We start from the raw sequence: 21,078 nt of genomic DNA, 5'->3' as shown, positions 1-21,078 counted from the left end.
TCTTCCCCACATCTCAAGCATTTTGGTCTGACAAGCAGTTGATGGGTGGTTTGGCACATCACAGCATTCGTGAGGTTTGCATTTGACGGACGACGGAGGATTCAATCTAGCGGCGCAACCGCCCATTCTGTGACCACTCATTGACCATGAGGCATGGCCACTCGATGGCGCAACATGCCGTGAGTCCGCGGGCAGATTACTTCGACTAGCCACCAGAAAAACCCGGAAAGTACAAATGCATCGGAAAGAATAAGGTAAGCATTCGGTGCGCTATCTGTGCTATCTCTTTCGAAGGCAGTTTCGTCTTCCTAATATGCTTTCGTGGGCTGCAGAGGGGTAAGTTTAAGGGCCAATTCTACCCCTCGTAGGCCAGTGCCCACTGGTCTTTACCTCAATCAATGAGATGCCCCCACTAAAGCGGTTAACGCCTACGGGACCTAAAAGAGCTGAAATTCCAGGGGTTTCGTCCAGGAGCAAATGGTCGGTGTTCGAAAGCCTCAGAGATGTCGGCGACAAAGTCAACGTCCATTTACATAATCTAGATATGCGAATATTGCCAGGATATCTTGGTGCTGCAACATACGCTGTCAGCGGAGCTGCAGGCGAACAAAGGGAATCTCGAGTCGATCTTTGTCCTTGAACTCAGACCTCGAACGTCGATTGCGACCTGGTCCTTGTCTATCGGCCCTGGTCCCTTGGGATTAGTCTTGGGGCTAACCGGAGGGGAGCTCCAGTGGCCTCTTCTGAGTGGCAGACTCAGTCCCCAGCCAAAACAGCCCAACGCCAGGCTCACCAATTCGACCTAACCAGGTCGTCTAGGCCATTACCCACTGGCACGCTCGCTTGCCTTCTGCCGCTTGCCCCAAAGCGATCACCAAAGCCCAAGAATCGAGTCCAACACTCGACTGCTACTCTGCGGACTCGACCCTGGTTGCTTGAGGTCCCTTTCCTTCAACTCTGCAATCTGTAACAATATCTTTCCTTTACATGCATACATTGTCTCTTTTATCACTGTCCTTATAGCACATTGAGGCTGGCGTGCTGCCATCGGCGCGCACGCAGCATTGCTGCCTTTTCTCTTGTTGTTACTGGCGTCGCAGGACTGGCCAAGTAGTCATTGTTCAGAACATCAGGATTGAAGCCTGCGAGTCACCGTCCACGTTCCAGGAGCAAGGATAGTTTTGCGGCGGATTCTCCAGCATCCTCAGGTATGTGTGCACTCACTGGTTGCGTCAAGGTCGACGCACGGTTTCTCTGCATCTGCCAGTTTGGCTAGCGCCTGAGTCAAGGCGAAACGCCATTCTTCAGGACGTCTCTGTGCACGAGGCTCCTTAAATCCGTGGAGCTGCTGTTATAGATGTCGAGGGAACTTTGCTGACAAGAAGACCGTCATGTAGACTATCGTCATGGCTTTCTCGAATACACTCAGTGGCCGCCTGGAGGAGCTTCGGTATCCGAACCTAAGATCGCCAGATACGGACGGTCCCTTCAGCCCAAATGGCTCTTCCACACGAGAGCAGAGTCCCTACTTCTCCAACATGCATACTCCGTCGAACGATGCGCGAGCAAGCCTGCAGCGACGATTTACGACCGATTCGAGCAAGATGCCCATGGCGAGACCGTACGGGCAGCCATATACATCAGTAACTCCGACTGCGGTACGTTGGCATATCCCTGTGTAACAATGTTAAGAGCCTAGCCTATTATGCGGGAGGAGACAATAGTCTATTGTGCGCGTATAAGGTCGGGTCTGCAGTGAATAGCGGAGCTCGACCGCGTGATGAGGCTCTGAAGCAATCACCTTTTCTTCCCTCCACATCCATCGAAAATCGATCTTTTGTGCTACCACCATCAAGAACATTTCACGTGCTCACAACATGGAGGCTAATCAGTATCCCAAGCAGGTCAAGAACAAGCAGATGTACGACGACATTCAGTCGGCCAAGCGAAAGGCAGAGGAGCAATTGCGCCTGCTGGAGTTGCAGGAACGAAGCTTGCAGATGGGCGTGAACACCCAAGATCTTGAGCGGATCTCCACGAGGATGAATCGCATCAGCCTGAATGGCCCTGTGAGCGAGCCCACAACTCCTCCAGAGTATGCGGAAAGTGGCTTCAGCAATCGTTTCTCTCGATCCAGCAGACTCTCCATGAACAGCATCATTTCTCCACCAGGCTTGAGCAACCGTATGTCTCAATCAAGCTCGCAGATTACCTCTCCACCAGGCAATCGGCTCTCAGGCAACGGGCTTCTGAGTCAGTCTCAACAGAAGCCGTCAGCAAAGTCTGTCCCTGGCTCTCGTCGTGGCTCGGATGAGGATGAGTACTATCCAGAAGACCTGCCAACAACAAGATCAGCTGCTACGTAAGTACTATTCCCCGATTCCAAAGCATTCACCTCACAAAACAACTCGCTGCTTTACCTCCTTCTTTCTTATGAGAGGTTGTGATCTCGTGACTTGAATTCACTTCACCTCACTTGACGCTGAACGAATCTGAATGAATGGGTTGTGGATCTATCTCTCTCGCGTTCAACTCAACGCACTTTGGCCGTCACTCTTCTTTGTCTCATATTCACACTTTTTTGCTGACTTTTTGACACCAGACTCAACCGCTTTTCTATGCCAGTAAATAGCAACCGTCACGCTCATCCTCGCCTCAGTGCACCAGGGACTTCTACTGGCAACTCCTTTGGTCTTGCAAACACCACCAGCTTCCTCTTTGACGAGGACGACGACAAGCACCTATCACTTCAAGCTATCGACTTGAAATCACCTGTAGCAAAGGCGTTCGCTCAGCTTGAGGGTGACGACACCTTCCCCACGTTGACCAGTGACGGTCTCAAGGTATGTCTTTTAAATCTTCACACGACGCGTCGGCGCGCCTTCAAACTTCCTGCTCACTTTCTTCCACAGCTATCTGCCAACTCTGCTGCTCTAGACCTTGCAAAGTCGTCAGAACCTGATCTTGACTGGACTCTTGGTTCTCGCTACAGACCGGCTCACCAGAGCATGCCACACACTGATTCTTCCATGTACCGACCTGTTCTCAGCAACCTCAACATCAGCAGCCCTCCAGCGGATCGCCCAGCGGATCTATCACGTCGCAAGTCTCAGCGTCACTCTATGGGCGTGACCTTCGAAGAGTCTTCCATTCTTCCACCGTCCACTCTATCTGTGACTCGACCTGCTTCACTTCAAACCTCCTACTCAACCAACGACGTGCCCACCGTCAAGAAGTCTTTGACCTTGGATATTGCTTTGACTCCAAACAAGACTCACGCTGAGCAACAATTCCATAACCACAACGTCAGTTTGGGACGCATTCCCGCGAACGCAGTCAACAATCGTCAGAGTCGAGAAGTTGCCAACGGATCTGTGAAGATCGACGACAAATCCGGATCTTCAGCAACACCGATCTCTAGCCTGCACGCTAGCGCCGCGCCTTTCAGCACGTCCTTCATGTCAACCACTGATACAGCCATGGCCACCATGACGAGCCCTACCACCTCGTATCCTGCTCCTCAACCTTACGCTTACAACATGCAGACCTACAATGTCAGTCAGATGAACCCGGCGGCCTCTGTTGGAGGACCTGTTCAAGCATATGGTCAGAACCAAGGCATGTATGGCATGAACAACGGTTACAATACCCAGCTCCAACGCTCTGGCACTGGTCGTCGCAACCACAGCGATGAAACCCGCTTCAACAATGTTCCACTCGAGTCCTACCGCGGAAGTCTCTATGAGCTCTGCAAGGATCAACATGGTTGTCGTTATCTTCAGCGCAAGCTTGAGGATGGTAACGAAGAACACATTCAGGCCATCTTCGTGGAGACTTGTCCTCACATCATCGAATTGATGACTGATCCATTCGGCAACTATCTCTGCCAGAAGCTCTTCGAACACTGCAACGATGAACAGCGCACTACCCTCATCAACGCAGCTGCGCCTGCTCTGACTACGATTGCGCTCAACCAACATGGTACTCGCGCACTTCAGAAGATGATCGAGTTCGTCCATACTCCAGAACAGGTCGACACTATTATCAAAGCATTGTCTCCACGTGTCGTCGATCTCGTCCAAGATCTCAACGGCAATCATGTCGTTCAGAAGTGTCTCACTCGCCTCGGAGCCGAGCGTTCTCAGTTCATCTACGACGCTGTGGGCAAGTTCTGCGTGGTCGTTGGTACTCATCGACATGGCTGTTGTGTTCTTCAGCGCTGCATTGACCATGCACAAGGCTTCCAGCGTGCGCAACTCATTGCCAGAATCACTCACTGTGCTTTCGATCTGGTCCAAGATCCTTTCGGCAACTACGTCGTTCAGTACATCCTCGATCTGGATGAACCTGCTTTCACCAGACCTCTTTGCGAAACCTTTGGTGGCCGCATCTCCGCATTGTCCAAGCAGAAGTTCAGCTCCAATGTCATCGAGAAGTGCTTGCGTACTTCCGACATGGAGACCAAGAAGATCATGATTGAAGAGATCATGTCAGGCCATGAGTTGGAGAAGATGCTTCGCGACGCCTTTGCCAACTATGTGGTTCAGACCGCCATGGAGTTCGCCGATCCCGAAACCAAGATGCGTCTCGTCGATGCCATCCGTCCTATCTTGCCAGCTATTAAATCTACCCCCCATGGCCGTCGCATTGCTGGTAAGATCTTGGGCAATGAGATTCCTGGCCGTGGCAATCCTGCTACCAACGACAACATCCTTGCCAGCTTCAGCGGCAGTCGCGCAAACAGTCGCCGCAATGTTCAGATCGTTGGTGGAGGCTTCAATGGTCTTCGTACTCCGAATGGATATGGATCCCAGGATTTCTCCAATGACAGCATGAGTCCTCCTAGCAACGGCTTCGGCATGATGGCTCGTGGCCTCAACGATGCACCACCACACATGTACAATGCAAACAACTACGGAAACGAACTCGGTCAGAACGGCTATGCTGGATTCGTCAATGGCAGCAATGTCATCTGATGATATTGCGATAGCACACCGGTACCAAAACGATTATGATCACGACATAATGAACATTAGCATTCGTCTTTCAGCCACGCACTCGGAAAACCAGGAAGGTGTCATCTCCATACACCTATCCTGCATGACACCGTGTTTCACGACTGTACCAATTTCAACCAAAAGAATACTCGAGTTCTTTTCCTTCATGACAAAAACGTTCACGGCCCCTGTATTATGATTCAGGTTATGGGTCCAGCACCAGTCTGGCAGGACGTCAGATATCATCGTGCATTTCCTCATGAAGGGCTCCACATTCACGAATGGAATGATGATGGTTTTGCTCGACAAGTTCTTCCTTTATGTTTTCGGCTTTCTACCTGGGGGTTTGTGTTAATCTTGGAAAAAGACAAAAAAAGAAGTGTTACAATCCTGGGCTGCTCACAATGCATCTTGTATTCAAGCATTGGCTTGCATATGGCGGCCACCTCTCAACAACAAATCGAGCTTGCTCTGGCTCTATCTGGAGGATGCATGATTGGATGCCTCTTTGTGACCATGAGGGATTGGTTATGTACTTGAAGCCATCATGCCTCTTTTTCTGGCCAAGTCACATTCATGACTGGGCCTGTACCATCAGTCGGGCTAGAGATGATAGCTAGACAAAGTGTATCCTAGAGAGAGATGCTCAGAGCTACGTAAATAAACCATTGCATTTGCAACCTGTTTCTCTCTCTTCTTTGCTTGACTGTGCATCGTCCGCGGTGTTGCTACTATACGGCCTCATCAGCCATACACTTACCTGTGTATGCATAGACCAAGCGTAAGTTCAAGCAGTATTTAGTCCTACCCTAAGTTAGTAAATTGACTGCAGATTGGGACAAAGGTAAATTCAGGACAAAACGCGGGGAAGCGCGTCAAAAGATCTGGACGCGTTTCACATCGAAGTAGATCAGGGTGGTGTGTGCAAGAAAGACATCAACGACCTCCAATACAAACGAGAATGGTTCCTCTATTGCCTCCAGAACTACTCGAGCTCGTCTCGCGCGCGTGTCCTTGTCGAGAAACTCAAATCCGTCAGCTTGCAACTTCCCACAACGTATGACACTCTCTCCACGGAACAAATCGAATCCAATCTCTAACGATCTCCTACCAGAATGTCTTCCCAAGCCCGCCCATACTTGTCGCCCATGGCCTCGAGGGTACGCGCAAAACGGAAGTCATAGTCAATGTCTTGCGGGAACAAGGGATCGAGCATGCCGTCATCAAGAGCAGAGAATGCCTTACACAGAGACACTTGCTGTCGAAGATCTTTGCATGCTGCATGTCTGCACTCGCACAAGAGAGTCAGATTGAGCAATATGATAGAGTGGACAGTATAAATGCGCTCTTGGGCAATCTAAGAAAGTTATACGAAAGAGCTGGGCCGAAGAGATTTGTTGTCGTCCTTGAGGGCATCGACAGGTTGAAGCAACCTGGTTCAACACTACTTCCGGCCCTAGCGCGGCTGGGTGATCAGGTATGCACGTCGCAGGAACCGTGAGAAATGGTCGACAGCACTGACCCCTGGAATAGATATCAGGTCTATCGATCATCCTGACTTCAAACTCTCCCCGGCCTCATATCCTCCACAGAACCGGCGTACCATATGTCTACTTTCCCCCATATACACGGCTAGAAGCAGTCCACATTGTCACGTCGCAACAGCCTCCTTCGCCAAAAGCGGATAAAAGCAACATTGAGGATGAGGCCGTTTCCAAGCTATATGCCCAGTTCGCCGTGACGGTGTACGACTCACTCATCTCCTCCACAGCGTCCACATTACTAGATACGTTTCGATCAACTTGTGAGAAGCTCTGGCCAAAATTCTTACATCCCATGTCATCGGGTCAAGAGCCTCCGGGCACAGGAAGGAATAAAACGTGGGACTTTGCGAAACTGCTAGTCAGGAGCCGTGGACTTTTCCAAGCGGACGGGGAAAATGCCCTACATGACACTCTCCCCAGAACCGTCCACCCTGAGCGGGCCGAAGATGTTCCTGGAACAATCGATACGCCAGCGACACCATCGAGGAGAACTGCTGGGATAGACGACCCCTTCTCTTCCCTTCCAAAGAGGCTACAACAGGAGCAGGATCTCTCAAACCAGCCACCCTTGCTCAAGCATTTTTCCACACTCGTCCTCCTATCCGCCTACCTTGCCAGCCACACTGCTCCAAAGCACGATATCCTTCTCTTCTCACGCCTCAGTTCGAGCTCTAGCAATACCAGCAAGAAGATTCGAAGACTGAGACAGACGCCGACGAAGAAGAAGGCCGCAGCCATGTCGGATGGTACGCCGTCCAAAGCAGGAACTCCGGGAAAGTCTCGCTCAAAATCAGTATTTGCAGCCACTGCAACTCTAGGCATTCCGCGACCTTTCACACTCGAGCGCATCCTGGCGATCCTCAGGGCTGTCCATCCTCATGGTATTCCGAATCGACCTGGACATGTAGTGAGTGATCGCGTCTACCGAGAATTAGGTGAACTGGAGAAGCTACGGCTAGTCGTACGGACGTCTGGGTCGAGCCTGGCCGCAGGAGCAGCTGGCACTATGGGTGGTGCTGGAACTGATGATCTGACAGAGGAGAAATGGCGGGTAAATGTCAGTAGAGACTGGGTCGTGAGTATGGGCCAGATCTGGGGCATGGGCATCAGCGAGTACGAGGTAGAGAACGAGTTATGATCAGAGGATACACGGTAGCAGTGATGACCTCCCTCTGGTCAACGGCTAGCTCGATATCGTTGGGTGTGAAGGAACCCAAGATGACAAGAAGAATGATTTCCATGTCAACGTGAAGAGCAACAGCAGTCATACAGTGCCACTTTTTCTGCAAACAGGCTCGCCGGCTCTCTTTCGATCCTAGAAGGATGAACAAGGCTGCGCTTTCCCGTTTTGCGAACATCTTGGCATATTCACATCAGGCTGGGTTTTCACTTTCTTTCCATCAACGGATTCCATCAAGAGCCTTTTTTTCCTACTGCCACCCACAAGATGTGAATGCAACTTTTTTACATCCTTGCTTCACCGCAGCAGGATGAGTTGCATTCCCGCCAAGCTTCTTCCCGGAAAAAGTGGCAAGTGTGACCGCTGTTGCTCCTCAGGTTGAAATAGATATTGTCCCTTGTTGTCAGTCCGGAGTCATACGCGCATAACGATATAGCGCTAGCCTTGGACTGGGGGGAGGTCTTCACTTCTATCACGTATTGCTACAAGCCTGTATTCAAGGTACACACTCTCGCGAACCTGCTGAACTTCGAATTTGTGTCGTCGATGTACTCAGCGTCAAACGGTGCCACTTTTTCTGGAAGTAGGCTTGCCGCCATCCGCAGCACATGAAGAAGCGAAGACACGATTTTGATCACAACGCCAACGTCATTCCCAAAAACACTGCAGCATACAACGGAGAATAAATATTCTGCTTCTTCAGAGGTAGTAGGATACTTTGTGGCGACGATGCCTGCAGAGCTTCCGGGATACTACTATGATGCATCGGCAAACCGTTACTTCAAGATTCAACCGAATCACATCGCACCTTCTGGTGCCAACTACAGCCGTCAGGCAGTCAACGCTCAGAAAGTCATACAAAAGTCTCAGCGTCGTGAAGAGGAATCCCAACTCAGCAAGCAGTCGGCAACTGTTTCACGTTCGAGCGTGTTGAAGAATCCTCTCCTCAACTTTGAGCGGCGCTTGGGAAAACTGTGTGTTGGCACGATTGTTGCCGAGTACTACGCAGCAAGCCTCAAGGGAGCAGATGCAATTGCCACGAGGCTCAAGAATGAAACAGACCACCGGTTTTCCGACGGCTCAATCAAGAAATTTGCGATCGCACGTGGATCTGGTGCCTTGTTGGCAGCCCTGGCAGGCCCCCATGTGCATGAAGTTGCGTATGTTTCCACCATACCTCGTCGAGGTCGCCCTTTGCTGGTAGGAGACCTCCCCGAGCAAGTCCAGAACTGGTCCACTTGTAACAATGAAGACCTCGAAGGACGTCTTTATGATGTCAGGCAGAATCATACAATTCATTACGCGTATCACATGCGGGAAGTTTGCTGCATCGTCGCCAACCCGTACAATTCAGTCTGTTGGGCTACTGTTAATCCGGAGGGGGACTCAGAGTTCGGCATTACGCACTACGATGAAAGCTTCTTGCCCAACGTACGTTATGCCATCCGTGGCAGCCAGATAATGGATTTGGCAGTATCGCCTACATCTGGCTCTGTGGCTATGGCCACAAGCGACGGCATCTCAATCTATTCCAGCTTCGACAAGGTATTCAGTGCCAATCTACGCCAGACCCCGGTCCGTGGGGAACAGATGGTTGTCGAGTTCAGAGATGAATGGGTCGTGATGAGCGGCGCTCGAAACGGAAGACTCGTGCTCTGTGACGTCCGATCGCCGGATAATATGTCAGCTGTTTTCCGCATCCAACATTCTAGCGCTATCAGTGGCCTCGCACCTATGCCGGATGGACATCAAATTCTCGTCAACGGACTTCTGGATATGAACATCTACGATCTTCGCTACGCGCCGGCCCCTGTTCGCAGCGAATCGCCACGTAAGGTCTCTAAGTCTCGGTCTCGATCCAAACGCCCAGCACACTACGCTCCCACGACTCCGGTGCTGACATTCAACGTCCCCGAGGTTCGGCACCAGAATCAATACGGCCTTGGTTTCGCGTACGACCCGGAACTCAACGTTGTGGTTCGTGCGTCGACCGACCACGTTCACAACCACCGCGTGGGCATTTGGTCGGCGTCGTCTGGACGCTTATTGAAGAGCCCCCTCAATGAGCACAAGTTCACCGCGCCGGTGACGTGTGCGCAGATAGACAGGGTCAGGGACGGGCCAAAGAGTATCCTCCTCGCCAGTGACGGACTATTAACTGAGTGGTGTGTCCAGGGGAGAGGATTTGAGAACGAGCAGGAAATCGGGCCTTGAAGCCGAGGTTTTAATAACAGATGCAAGCATCGTTCCACATAGATCCAAGTAGGTACAATTCTTGTTGTCGGTCCGGAGACCTTCACACACACAACGATATTGTGTAGACCTTTGGCACGGTGGAGGCCATCGGCTCTACTGTACAGTGCTTCTGTCTTGCTGTCGAGGCTTCCGCTGATGTGGACCAGCGTGACTTCGACCTTGTGTCTTCGATATACGCCCTGTCAGACGGTGGCACTTTTTGTGGAAACAAGCTCGGTGCCTACTCTCTAGTGATTTGTACCTACACAGTAGAGTTCTGAGCCTCTAATTACATACACCGCTTGTCCTTTGCTAAACCCATCCTGTTGCATTCCTCTATTCATCGCTAACACTGGCAAACTTCTCGGACATGCTCTGCAAGAGCTTGTCATATTTGACCGAAACCTCCTCCTGGTTATCTGGCAACTCGAATTTCATGCTGCGCAGACCGTGCTGAATCTCACCAGTAGATTCTCGAACTTTGGCCCAGGCCAAACCGCTCGAAACGGCCTTCTGTGCCTCATCGTGGAATTGCATGAAAGCCTTCATCATGTACTCGGTCTTCCAAAGAGGGCAGAATTGATCATAGTCGCTGTATCCGTTCTGCTGGAGGAAATCGTCTTTGAGCATGGCAGCCACATCGAGAATGATCTTGTCGGAATCACCAAGAGCGGATTTACCCACAAGTTGGACAACCTGGTCGAGATCTTCAGAGTTGGTAAGAAGCTCCTTGATGCGATCTCGAAGTCTGGGAAACTCGGGGTGATCTTTCGCGTAGAACTTGTCGAGAGTGGTCGTGTACTTGCTGTACGACAGGGAAGTGTTGACACTTGGGAAATGCTTTCGCTGTGCCAACTTCTTGTCAAGACCCCAAAAGACTTGCACGATACCCAGTGTGGACGACGTAACAGGATCTGAAAAGTCACCGCCGGGTGGTGAGACCGCTCCGACGATTGAAATGCTACCGGTCCGCTCAGGAGAACCAAGAGCAATAGAGTTGCCAGCTCTTTCGTAGAAGGAAGCAAGCTTAGCAGACAGATAGGCTGGGAAACCTTGGTCTGCAGGCATTTCACCGAGACGACCCGAGATTTCTCGAAGAGCTTCGGCCCAGCGTGACGACGAGTCAGCCATCATGGCGACGGCTTTCCCCTGGTCGCGAAAATATTCAGCAACTGTAATTCCCGTATAGATGGAGGCTTCTCGAGCCGCGACGGGCATGTTGGATGTATTGGCAATCAAGCAGGTTCGCTTCATGATGGGCTCTTTCCGGCCGTCAATGGTGATAGAAAGCTCCGGGAAGTCCATCAACACCTCTGCCATCTCGTTTCCTCGCTCACCGCACTACAGAAGTTAGCCTATGACTTGGGCGATCACTCGGGAGGAAAGACTTACCCCGACATAAACGATGATATCGCTGTTCGAGAACTTGGACACCGACTGCGAGATGACAGTCTTGCCGCAGCCGAAAGCTCCAGGAATACACACAGTGCCACCTTGCACCGAAGGGAAAAGAGCATCGAGCACTCGTTGACCGACGATAAAAGGCGCATCTGCTTGAAGGCGTTCGTTGACAGGTCTGGGTACACGGACTGGCCAGCTCTGCATCATTGGGTATTCTTTGGTTTCACCATTGAACTCGACTGTGAGGAGAGGCTCGTCCACGGTGTAATCGCCTTTGGGCGCAATTTTCTTGATGGTTCCTCTGGCACGCGGCGGCATCAGGATTCGGTGTTCGTTTAGCAGACTGTTTTCAACGACCTTGCCCCAGATATCACCTCCGCTGATATGATCCCCCTCTTTCATGGTTGGAGTAAATGGCCACTTCTTCTCCCGGTCCAAGGAGGGAACAGCAATACCGCGAGGAATGTAGATGCTGTTTGTTGTGCCAGCGATAGTCTTCAGAGGACGTTGGATACCATCGTAGATCGTCTCCATCAAGCCAGGGCCCAACTCGACTGATAAAGGCTTGCCGGTTCGAAGGACAGGGTCGCCGACAGTAACACCAGCTAGGACAGGTCAGCGATGCAGACGCAAGAGATCGCAGTATCACCCACCAGTCTCTTCGTAGACCTGGATGGTAGCTCTATCGGCTTCAATGCGAATGACCTCGCCCACCAGCTCATCATAGCCCACTTTGCATAGCTCGTACATAGCTACTCCAATCATGTTTTCGGCAATGATGACGGGTCCAGAGACCGAGAAGATTTGGCCATTTTGGTCGTCTGGGCCAGTGCCACTCTCTTTTGCGGCAGGCATCCTTCTGTAAGTGCGGGCGTTCGTATCGAGAGTCTGGAGAGGTTGCGGAAAAGCAAAGACGGAGGTGTTGCTGAAGCTCGGACCGGCAAGCTCCCCTTCGAGGTCGTCTTCGAGTAAATCAGGAAAACCAAGCTGAAGCTGCAGGTATTTGAGGTCGGAGAGGCTGGAGAGATCGTCAATGCTCTTTCCGGTGATGAATTCGACAAGGGACTTTTGATGTTCAAGACGAGGACGACCGAATCCAAGCATATGAAATCATCACTACAAATTAGAATTTGTAGATAGGCGGCAGGTGGGTGGGTTGCTCAGGAATAGCAGCCGCGCACTGACTGACTTGCGAAGGCCACCGACGTACCTTAGACCCTAGCAAGGTACCTCCAACTTGACTTGTGTCCACGGTTTCAGTGAATGCCCCTCCTAACAGCAACAGTGAATGTTCTATTATTCACTTCACTGCTGAGATTGACTCTACTTTAACTTACTGCACTGTTCGTGCTTTTATATCCTCCTCGAATCTTGTTGTGATCAGGAACCCGCCATTACATATCTATGCCTTGTACAATTTCGTCACAGCAGACTGACCGCAAGAAGCTTGTGCCTGGCTTATCAACCCGAGGCAGAACAAGCGCTCTCTGCAGCTGCACCCGGCCAATCAATGTCTTGCTCCTTGTCAAACGACAGTTTCCCAAGCCTTGAGATGTCGAGGCCTGGCTGTGTATGCCGTCACCCAATAGTACCCTGACCAGATATAGATTGAGTGCGAAACTTGCACAATGGACACCTGGGGCCCTGATTTCCTGGTAGAACGATTCTGGATGGAGTTACCTTGCCTCTTACAACAGGGGAACATGCTCTCCAGGAACCTCATACAGGGCTCACGTCAACGCGCCAGTCTGGTCAGATACCAGATAGTCCAGGGTCATGAACAACAAGCACCTAGTAATAGTAATAACGATGACTGCCTATCGGTGATGCGGGCACTACTGTATCTGATGCCTGGGCGTGTAGACCGCGAAAAGCGGAAGGCTAGCGAGGTACGGAACCAGCAAGACCCTAAAAGACCCTAAGGACCAGTGCCCGAGTTGGTTGGCACGATATTGACTCCGATTAAAGGCCCACTTCACCTCAGTCATCTGCCCTCTACAGACAAGACTACTAGTACATATGACCGACCACGAGCACGACCACTACTGCTCTTCCGACACACCCTCAACGTCCACATATCCTTTCCTCTGCTATTCATCTGCCCATCTGTCAAACATCCTGTCCCTTCGGCTCTGAGAAGCCACTGTTCACCCTTCGATTCACCTCCATATCGCCTCCCAAGTCCACCCTGCGGATACGCCTACCACGACCTTGCCTTCTGCTTTCCACTTCTGCGAAGTGGCCGGTGAGAGCAGAATAGGCTGGTCCCTTCAATCCTACTCATTCAACTTCACGACGACCTCCTACCCCGTCACATAGACACTTTCCCTCCATACACGAATGCTGGACTACGGCTTGCTCCCGACATAGTCCTGACATCGATACTGGCGGCTTTGGCCGCCACCACGAGCTGGCAACTCCTCCCAATACTGACAACAACCTAATCACCACCGACGACCCATCCACTTCGACTGACCCTACTCATCTTTTTTACACAGATTCCTTTACCCTAGCCCCTAGTCCACCAACCCTCGAAACTGTCCAAACCTCGACTGCGGACCCACTTTCCTTCCCCTCCGAAGATCCAATTGCGAGTCAGCCACCTATAGAGCAGGTGCTGGTTCTAGAAGAACCGCGAAGACGGAGAAGAAGGAGGTCTTCATCCGCGGAACTTGACAACACGAGTCCTACATCCGCTGGCGCGGACATTCCTGCAGAGTCTCGCTTGCGAGAACGAAACCCTAGGTTCAAACGCAGGAGGACGGGCAAACACACGATGAGAGTCGTTGACGAAGTAGGACAAGTCTATTCCAATGGTCATACGACAAGCTCAAACGGGTCGACACCCCGAAAACCTTTACACACCGCCATAAACGGTCATGGCTCTGATAATCTCAACGGGTCGAGCCCCTCTTTCACGAATGGTGCGGTCAAGAGAATGTCACCCGTGAGGCCGACCACGTACCGGGGCCACGATAGGGAAGAGGTTGTAAGAATACTCATTCAAGGCCTGATGGACATGGGATATGCCGACGCAGCCAGTGTCTTGAGCAGTGAGAGTGGGTACGAACTAGAGAGTCCTTCCGTTGCAGCCTTTCGAAGTGCGATATTAGAAGGCGTATGGTCGGAAGCCGAAGCATTATTACTTGGTTCTCATGGACATGATCCAGGTGGGGGCTCGCATCTGGAGGACGACCAGTATGGGGAAGGCCTCGTGCTTGCTGAGGGTGCTGACCGTGGGCAAATGCTATTCTGGATTCGGCAACAAAAGTTCCTTGAATTGCTTGATAGCCGGGACCTTACAGTCGCTCTTATGGTGCTGAGGCAGGAGCTGACACCTTTAGGACACGATATTCACCAGCTACATGCTCTTTCGACGTTGTTGATGTGCCCGCCCGAGGATCTCAGGACTAAGGCCCATTGGCCCGCCACCGTGGAAGAGTCAAGGGCAATGCTGCTGCAAGATCTATCTCGGTCAATTGCACCGTCTGTCATGATTCGAGATCACAGGTTAGCTGAGCTTTTCGACCAGGTGAAGCAAAATCAGATAAATCAGTGTCTGTACCATAACACATCAACGGCTCCGTCACTCTACTCGGACCATCTCTGCGACCGCAACGATTTCCCAGCCCGGACGTCTCTGCAGCTGGAAGATCATACAGGCGAAGTCTGGCATGTTCAGTTTTCCCACGATGGCACAAAACTGGCAACCGCAAGCCAAGACAGGACAGTCAACATTTACGAGACTGTGACCTTCAAGCGTCTTCACGAGCTCAAACAACATTCGGGGGAGGTGACGTACGTGTCATGGAGCCCTGATGACTCCAAAATCATCACCTGTTCACAGGACTGCAAAGCACGAGTCTGGGACGTGGAGTCTGGCAGATTAAGGCTGACGTTACAACACGACACCGACGACCAGCATTACGGTATCACAGCTGCCGCCTGGGCCCCCGATTCTATGAGTTTCGTGACGGCGAGTCATGACCGGCATGATCAGCTCTGTCACTGGAGTCTTCTGGCACCTGAACCTGAGCGGCCCATTCATACATGGCCGAAGGGCTTCCGGGTACAAGATGTTGCGATCACGGATGATGGCCACTGGCTGGTCGCACTCGATCCTCAGAACATAATCAGGGTCTTCGACATGCACACATACCGGGAGGAACCGCCCATCAAAGTCGTTGGCAAAATGACAAGCATCAGTTTGAGTCATGATGGCAACACTGTTCTCGTCAATCTGGCTGTCGGGGAAGTGCATATGATTGACCTGGTAACCAGAGACACCGTTCGCAGGTTCAAAGGCCAGAAACAGGGCGAGTTTGTGATTCGAAGTTGTTTTGGAGGTGCGGCTGAGAACTTCGTCGTTAGTGGCTCCGAAGGTTCGTGTCACATTCCAGTTTCGAGGACACTTGCTAACAGTCTTACAGATGGCTTAATCTATGTCTGGCACAAGGAGAATGAAGCACTTATCGAAAAGCTGTCTGGTCACAGTCGAGGTGTTGGCGGCAAGGACTGCGTCACTACGGTCGACTGGAATCCCAGGGATGCCTCAATGTTTGCATCTGGTGGTGACGACCGTAAAGTGCGAATGTAGGCACGATCCTCCATGTTCATGCAAACAATGCTGACGTTTTACCAGATGGACAAACAGGCTCTCGTCCATTGATGCCATTCCGAATATCTTGAACAGGTCTAGCGCCCGCCATGATTCTGGGCGAACAAGCGCAATGAGGTCGACGTTATAAAGGACTGGCATCATGGGGGCAGTTTCCGGCGTTCACTGAGGGGAAATGAACTTTGTTGACCTGTCACGCGCGGAATATAGACGATTGGATACAGCATGGCATTGAAGGAGTTTTTGTGGGTGGTACTATACAACCCACCATTTATGAACAGTGCAAGGGCGGACTAGGAAGGATCAACCAGGAGCATGCATCATCTTTATCATGACAAGCAATCATCATTCTGCAACAGCATGTCTGGCGAAGGTCAGTTCTCTGAATGCCCAATGCTGACAGTCGTGTTGGTAGACTACTTGAATATTTTGTATCTTGAAGCCTGAGAGTGAAAGCGTCGTGGTTAGTATTGTGATATTGCGAGGACTGCCGGTGTGATGCCCTGCTCCCCTCTCAAGGGATTCGTGAAGTGACTTGTGTTGGTCATGTCAGCTTGTGACGACCTTGCATCGACTGTTGCGTTGAAATGATGACAGTTCTGCTGATGCCAGTACATTCTTCCTTTGCCAGCTGCCTGGGAGAAGGGTGATCTTACGTGGCCGAGAATAAGATTAAATGCTGCCTGTTGGTGTCGCCATCAAGCCAACAATGTGTTTCGTTCGAACAGTCTTGAGCTGGTTATAATCTACAACCATATGGCCTGGTCTTTGCCGGGTGCCTGTTTCAGCCTTCTCGTTTGCATTGATCTGATGCCGTCGGATGACGCGCAAGCCACAGTTTCCCTCCTATCTGCCGCCAAGAATTAGTGGCTGCTAACTGTGTTCAGCTTAGTGCTGGTAGCAACGCGCCTGGCACGGTGGCCCTATTACTTGTCACCGGCGCCGGGACCCTCGAGCGCAGGTGCATCATCCCAGGTTTTGGCCAGCAGTGCGCATACACATATCACTTTACTACATTCAACGACTCTGACCTACGCGACCAACTTCTGGGAAGCGCTTTATAATCGTCAACGAGAAGCAGTTTCGAGTCTATCCGTTCTGATTCAATCGAATATCTGCATCCAATCTCACTCGCCCCAATGGCGGCACCACCGGGGGGTTATTCGTGAGTGCCTGCGTACTGTCAACACAGTATCTTGCGCGATCTGACCACTTCTGCAGAATCAATGTGAATGACCCGACACTGATCGCCCTCGTCAACAAATTGCAAGATGTCTTTACCACGGTCGGAGTACGTGCCCACTTGTTCATTAGGCAGCTGTGCATATCAATGTGACTGATTGTCTGTCTAGGTACAAAATCCCATTGATCTACCCCAGATTGTCGTAGTTGGGTCACAATCAAGTGGAAAGAGTTCGGTGCTTGAGAACATTGTTGGCAGAGACTTGTAAGCACGAAGACCCAAGGCGTTCCCCCTACGTCGGTATCTACATTCACGACTAACCCATACTCAGTCTCCCTCGAGGCTCTGGCATTGTAACACGACGACCGCTTGTCCTACAGCTCATCAACAGACCAGCACCCGCCAAACTCCAAACAAATGGCGTCTCGGAAGCGGAGTTGAAGGAATCTGGTGACAGTGAAGCCAACGTCAATGAGTGGGGAGAGTTCCTCCATCTGCCTGGACAGAAGTTCTTCGACTTCAACAAGATTCGGGACGAGATTGTCAAGGAAACAGAGGCGAAAGCAGGCAGAAATGTCGGTATCTCGCCAGCGCCGATCAATCTGCGTATCTACTCTCCCAATGTCCTCACCCTGACGCTAGTCGACTTGCCGGGTCTGACGAAGGTTCCCGTTGGCGATCAACCACGAGACATCGAGCGACAAATCAAAGAGATGGTTCTGAAGCAGATATCCAAACCTAATGCCATCATTCTGGCCGTTACAGCAGCCAATGTCGATTTGGCCAACTCTGACGGATTGAAGCTTGCTCGTGAAGTCGATCCAGAGGGACAGCGGACCATTGGTGTGCTCACCAAGATCGATTTGATGGACCAAGGTACCGATGTCGTCGATATTCTTGCCGGAAGGATCATTCCGCTCAGATTGGGCTACGTGCCAGTCGTAAACAGAGGACAACGTGATATCGAAAACAAGAAGAGAATTGACTTGGCCCTGAAAGCGGAGAAAGACTTCTTCGAAAACCACCCGTCATACCGAAACAAAGCCTCATACTGCGGTACTCCATATCTGGCCCGAAAGCTCAACCTCATCTTGATGATGCACATCAAACAAACGCTGCCAGACATCAAGACTCGCATTGCCACTTCTCTGCAGAAATATTCCCAAGAGTTGGAACAGTTGGGCGCCGGCGACATCCTTGGAAACAACACCTCAAACATCATTCTCAACATCATTACCGAATTTGCAAATGAGTATAGAACGGTGCTGGAAGGAAACAGTGCCGATTTGTCCACCTTGGAGCTTTCCGGTGGTGCCAGAATTTCCTTTGTCTACCACGAACTTTACTCGAATGGAATCAAGGCTATCGATCCTTTCGAACAAGTTAAGGACATTGATATTCGCACAATTCTGTACAACTCTTCAGGTTCTTCACCAGCCCTTTTTGTTGGCACCACGGCTTTCGAGCTTATCGTAAAGCAACAAATTCGACGCTTGGAGGAACCATCCCTCAAGTGTGTCTCTTTGGTCTTCGACGAACTCGTCCGAATTTTGGGTCAATTACTTACCAAGCAATTGTTCCGACGATACCCCCAGCTCAAGGAGAGGTTCCATGGTGTTGTCATCTCCTTCTTCAAAAAGGCCATGGAGCCCACCAATAAGCTCGTCAAAGATTTGGTAGCTATGGAGGCGTGCTACATCAACACTGGCCATCCGGATTTCCTCAATGGCCATCGTGCCATGGCCATTGTGAACGACCGTCACAACGCAAACAAACCCACTCAGGTCGACCCTAAGACTGGCAAGCCTCTACCAGGGGGACCGGTCACTCGACCAGCTTCCCCGGGTCTGCCAACTGACGGCTCGGAGCCCAATTCTGGCTTCTTTGGCTCGTTCTTTGCAAGCAAAAACAAGAAGAAGATGGCGGCAATGGAACCACCCCCAGCCACACTGAAGGCTAGCGGAACGTTATCCGAGCGAGAGAACCAGGAAGTCGAAGTCATCAAGCTCCTGATCAACAGCTACTTCAACATTGTTCGAAGAACGATGATTGACATGGTACCCAAGGCAATCATGTTGGTTCTTGTACAGTAAGTCAAACGTCTACGCAACTTGGAGTCCACACAGCTAACCACGAAAATTCCAGGCACACAAAGGACGAAATGCAACGTGAACTGCTCGAACAGATGTACAGAACGACGGAACTCGACGAGCTACTTAAGGAGAGCGACTACACTGTCAGACGGCGGAAGGAGTGCCAACAGATGGTCGAGAGTTTGAGCAAGGCCAGCGAGATTGTCAGCCAAGTGCAGTAGAATGGGACTGGAGCTGGAGTATCCTCAAGGAACAGCAGCCTGTCATCATGATCGCGTGCAGCCCGGCCACTGGCCTTGATGAACACGACAAGTGGCACAGGGTGAATGTTATGGGGTTGGCCTCCTTCCAAACTGCAAAGAGTTGTGAGAGTACAGCGACGAGTGCCCCTGTTGTACTCAGATCCTTACTGGCATCCTTTCTGGCAACCTTTCAACATCCATGACATCGAGTCTCTGCTGGATATGCGTCGGTGCATCGGGCTGATTCTCATTTGGGATGGTGTGCGCCAATAGAGTGAATTTTCATCGGGTCCAGAATTTGGATGGGTCATGAAGAACAGAGAATACGATGATGATGGGAAGACTACTCTTACAGCAGGCGGCGTGGAGCGTGGCAGTTGTTGCGTCTCAGCTTTTCACCTTGGGATGCTCGGGTCTGCCCATTTTCGAGCAAGCTTGCGAGGGCGTATGTAGAACAGCATTGAATCACTGGGGATGAAGACACAATACCCTTTCCGCATAGTCCTGGCTCCCATTCCATGTTCTAGTAGGGTGTCTGTTTCCTAGTCAATCGCTCTCGGGACGAGCGTAACAGTGTCTCGCTTACCACACATACACAGGCCAGATGCAGGAGAACTGTCCCTCACGACGTTCGCTCGAGCAGGGCAGTCGTTGAGCAGCCCCCCCTTGCGGTCTTCTCGTTCATTCCATCTTGTGGCAGCTATTCAAGCTCGAATATCGCACCCCAACCCTTCACGGCCGAAGGATGGACGTTGACCTTGTGCAGCATGCCCCAGACAGTGGTCGCGATGCTGTCAAGAACCGTGATGCCATGCTTTCTCTCCCACTCGACCGCTGCACGCGCACCGCGTAAGTTGGTGCAATAGACGGTGACCACATCTGCGTTCTGGGCGGCAACTTGAGCCACCATGTCGCCGATCTGGGCTTCGGACACGAGCCCAAACTCGGTATTCTTGGTCTTTCCTAAATGCTGTTCACGCTGCTCGGTGATCTCGTAGCCTATGCTAGCGTAATTCTTGCGGATCGCGTCGTTGACGTTCTTCTCGTACGGCGTCACCAGTCCTAGTCTTTGGGCGTGCGTCTTGCCGAGTAGCTCATTGAGCGCTATAATTGAACTTGTCGCTGGGATACCGGTGGCATCTTGGATCGCCTTGCATAGGATCTCATCCTTGTCGAAGCCCAGCCAGCCTGAGGACGTACCGCTCCAGCCTATTACGTCGACTTCTGCATCGGCGAGGAGTTGGGCGGCAGATAACATGGGGTCAAGTTGAAACTGGGCATTTGCGTCGTCGGCTAGGGAGATCGTTGTCACTCGGAATCTCGAGTAGTGGACTGTGATTTCAAGGTTGGGGTCCTGGATGAATGATATGATGGATGAGGTTAGTGGTTCGAGGGCCGTATTGGATGATGGGACAATGACGCCTAGACGGACGGTGCGTGCCATGGTTGTGATCGTTGCGAAAGGTCAATGTTTTGTGTCATCGGGAGGAAAGTCGATGTATGTATAATTCAGTTAAGTGTCGAGCATGCTTTCAACCGTAGCGAATATATACCTACCTGTCGATGTTGATCACCAAGGCTGCTT

The 21,078-nt window shown here is 51.4% G+C and overlaps 7 protein-coding genes across 7 annotated transcripts; 5 read left to right on the top strand and 2 right to left on the bottom strand.

Annotated features, from left to right (window-relative positions):
* Positions 1–1,406: 1,406 nt before the first annotated feature.
* On the top strand, positions 1,407–4,976 carry EDD37DRAFT_567017 (armadillo-type protein; the record flags this gene model as incomplete). The annotated part of the gene is made up of 4 exons (XM_062814122.1): positions 1,407–1,658; positions 1,905–2,362; positions 2,603–2,843; positions 2,913–4,976. The coding sequence occupies 4 exons, from the start codon at positions 1,407–1,409 to the stop codon at positions 4,974–4,976; spliced, it is 3,015 nt and encodes a 1,004-aa protein (XP_062667966.1).
* Positions 4,977–5,910: 934 nt separating this feature from the next.
* EDD37DRAFT_504873 (origin recognition complex subunit 5) lies at positions 5,911–7,947 on the top strand. Its single transcript, XM_062813533.1, has 3 exons — positions 5,911–6,054; positions 6,112–6,474; positions 6,531–7,947. The coding sequence occupies exons 1-3, from the start codon at positions 5,959–5,961 to the stop codon at positions 7,677–7,679; spliced, it is 1,608 nt and encodes a 535-aa protein (XP_062667965.1). The 5' UTR covers positions 5,911–5,958; the 3' UTR covers positions 7,680–7,947.
* A 503-nt stretch (positions 7,948–8,450) lies between these two features.
* Positions 8,451–9,935, top strand: EDD37DRAFT_611572 (uncharacterized protein; the record flags this gene model as incomplete). Its single annotated transcript, XM_062815293.1, has 1 exon — positions 8,451–9,935. The coding sequence occupies one exon, from the start codon at positions 8,451–8,453 to the stop codon at positions 9,933–9,935; it is 1,485 nt and encodes a 494-aa protein (XP_062667964.1).
* A 178-nt stretch (positions 9,936–10,113) lies between these two features.
* EDD37DRAFT_504792 (vacuolar ATP synthase catalytic subunit A) lies at positions 10,114–12,694 on the bottom strand. Its single transcript, XM_062813532.1, has 4 exons — positions 12,568–12,694; positions 12,011–12,375; positions 11,349–11,962; positions 10,114–11,297 (listed from the first exon to the last, which is right to left on the bottom strand). The coding sequence occupies exons 2-4, from the start codon at positions 12,210–12,212 to the stop codon at positions 10,293–10,295; spliced, it is 1,821 nt and encodes a 606-aa protein (XP_062667963.1). The 5' UTR covers positions 12,213–12,375; positions 12,568–12,694; the 3' UTR covers positions 10,114–10,292.
* Positions 12,695–14,133: 1,439 nt separating this feature from the next.
* EDD37DRAFT_652424 (WD40-repeat-containing domain protein) lies at positions 14,134–16,105 on the top strand (the record flags this gene model as incomplete). The annotated part of the gene is made up of 3 exons (XM_062818451.1): positions 14,134–15,739; positions 15,788–15,950; positions 16,000–16,105. The coding sequence occupies 3 exons, from the start codon at positions 14,134–14,136 to the stop codon at positions 16,103–16,105; spliced, it is 1,875 nt and encodes a 624-aa protein (XP_062667962.1).
* Positions 16,106–17,114: 1,009 nt separating this feature from the next.
* EDD37DRAFT_567212 (vacuolar protein sorting-associated protein 1) lies at positions 17,115–19,472 on the top strand (the record flags this gene model as incomplete). The annotated part of the gene is made up of 5 exons (XM_062814136.1): positions 17,115–17,140; positions 17,197–17,266; positions 17,328–17,422; positions 17,490–19,247; positions 19,304–19,472. The coding sequence occupies 5 exons, from the start codon at positions 17,115–17,117 to the stop codon at positions 19,470–19,472; spliced, it is 2,118 nt and encodes a 705-aa protein (XP_062667961.1).
* Positions 19,473–19,995: 523 nt separating this feature from the next.
* On the bottom strand, positions 19,996–21,057 carry EDD37DRAFT_636969 (Asp/Glu/hydantoin racemase). Its single transcript, XM_062817020.1, has one exon. It carries the CDS (start codon positions 20,935–20,937, stop codon positions 20,194–20,196), a length of 744 nt encoding a protein of 247 aa, XP_062667960.1. The 5' UTR covers positions 20,938–21,057; the 3' UTR covers positions 19,996–20,193.
* Positions 21,058–21,078: the final 21 nt, after the last annotated feature.

This window comes from Exophiala viscosa, assembly GCF_022695815.1.
Source record: "Exophiala viscosa unplaced genomic scaffold EDD37scaffold_9, whole genome shotgun sequence".
Lineage (NCBI taxonomy): Eukaryota > Fungi > Ascomycota > Eurotiomycetes > Chaetothyriales > Herpotrichiellaceae > Exophiala > Exophiala viscosa.
The sequence above is the reverse complement of the archived record's forward strand: the minus strand, read 5'-3'. Positions and strand labels throughout refer to the sequence as shown.

Excerpts from the sequence above, each read along its gene's own strand:
- EDD37DRAFT_504792 (XM_062813532.1), bottom strand. The coding sequence starts at position 12,212 with ATGCCTGCCGCAAAAGAGAGTGGCACTGGCCCAGACGACCAAAATGGC. Across the intron at positions 11,963-12,010 it reads CCAGGTCTACGAAGAGACTG|CTGGTGTTACTGTCGGCGAC; the intron begins GTGGGTGATACT and ends GACCTGTCCTAG. Across the intron at positions 11,298-11,348 it reads ATATCATCGTTTATGTCGGG|TGCGGTGAGCGAGGAAACGA; the intron begins GTAAGTCTTTCC and ends TAACTTCTGTAG.
- EDD37DRAFT_504873 (XM_062813533.1), top strand. The coding sequence starts at position 5,959 with ATGGTTCCTCTATTGCCTCCAGAACTACTCGAGCTCGTCTCGCGCGCG. Across the intron at positions 6,055-6,111 it reads AGCTTGCAACTTCCCACAAC|AATGTCTTCCCAAGCCCGCC; the intron begins GTATGACACTCT and ends ATCTCCTACCAG. Across the intron at positions 6,475-6,530 it reads TAGCGCGGCTGGGTGATCAG|ATATCAGGTCTATCGATCAT; the intron begins GTATGCACGTCG and ends CCCCTGGAATAG.
- EDD37DRAFT_636969 (XM_062817020.1), bottom strand. The coding sequence starts at position 20,937 with ATGGCACGCACCGTCCGTCTAGGCGTCATTGTCCCATCATCCAATACG.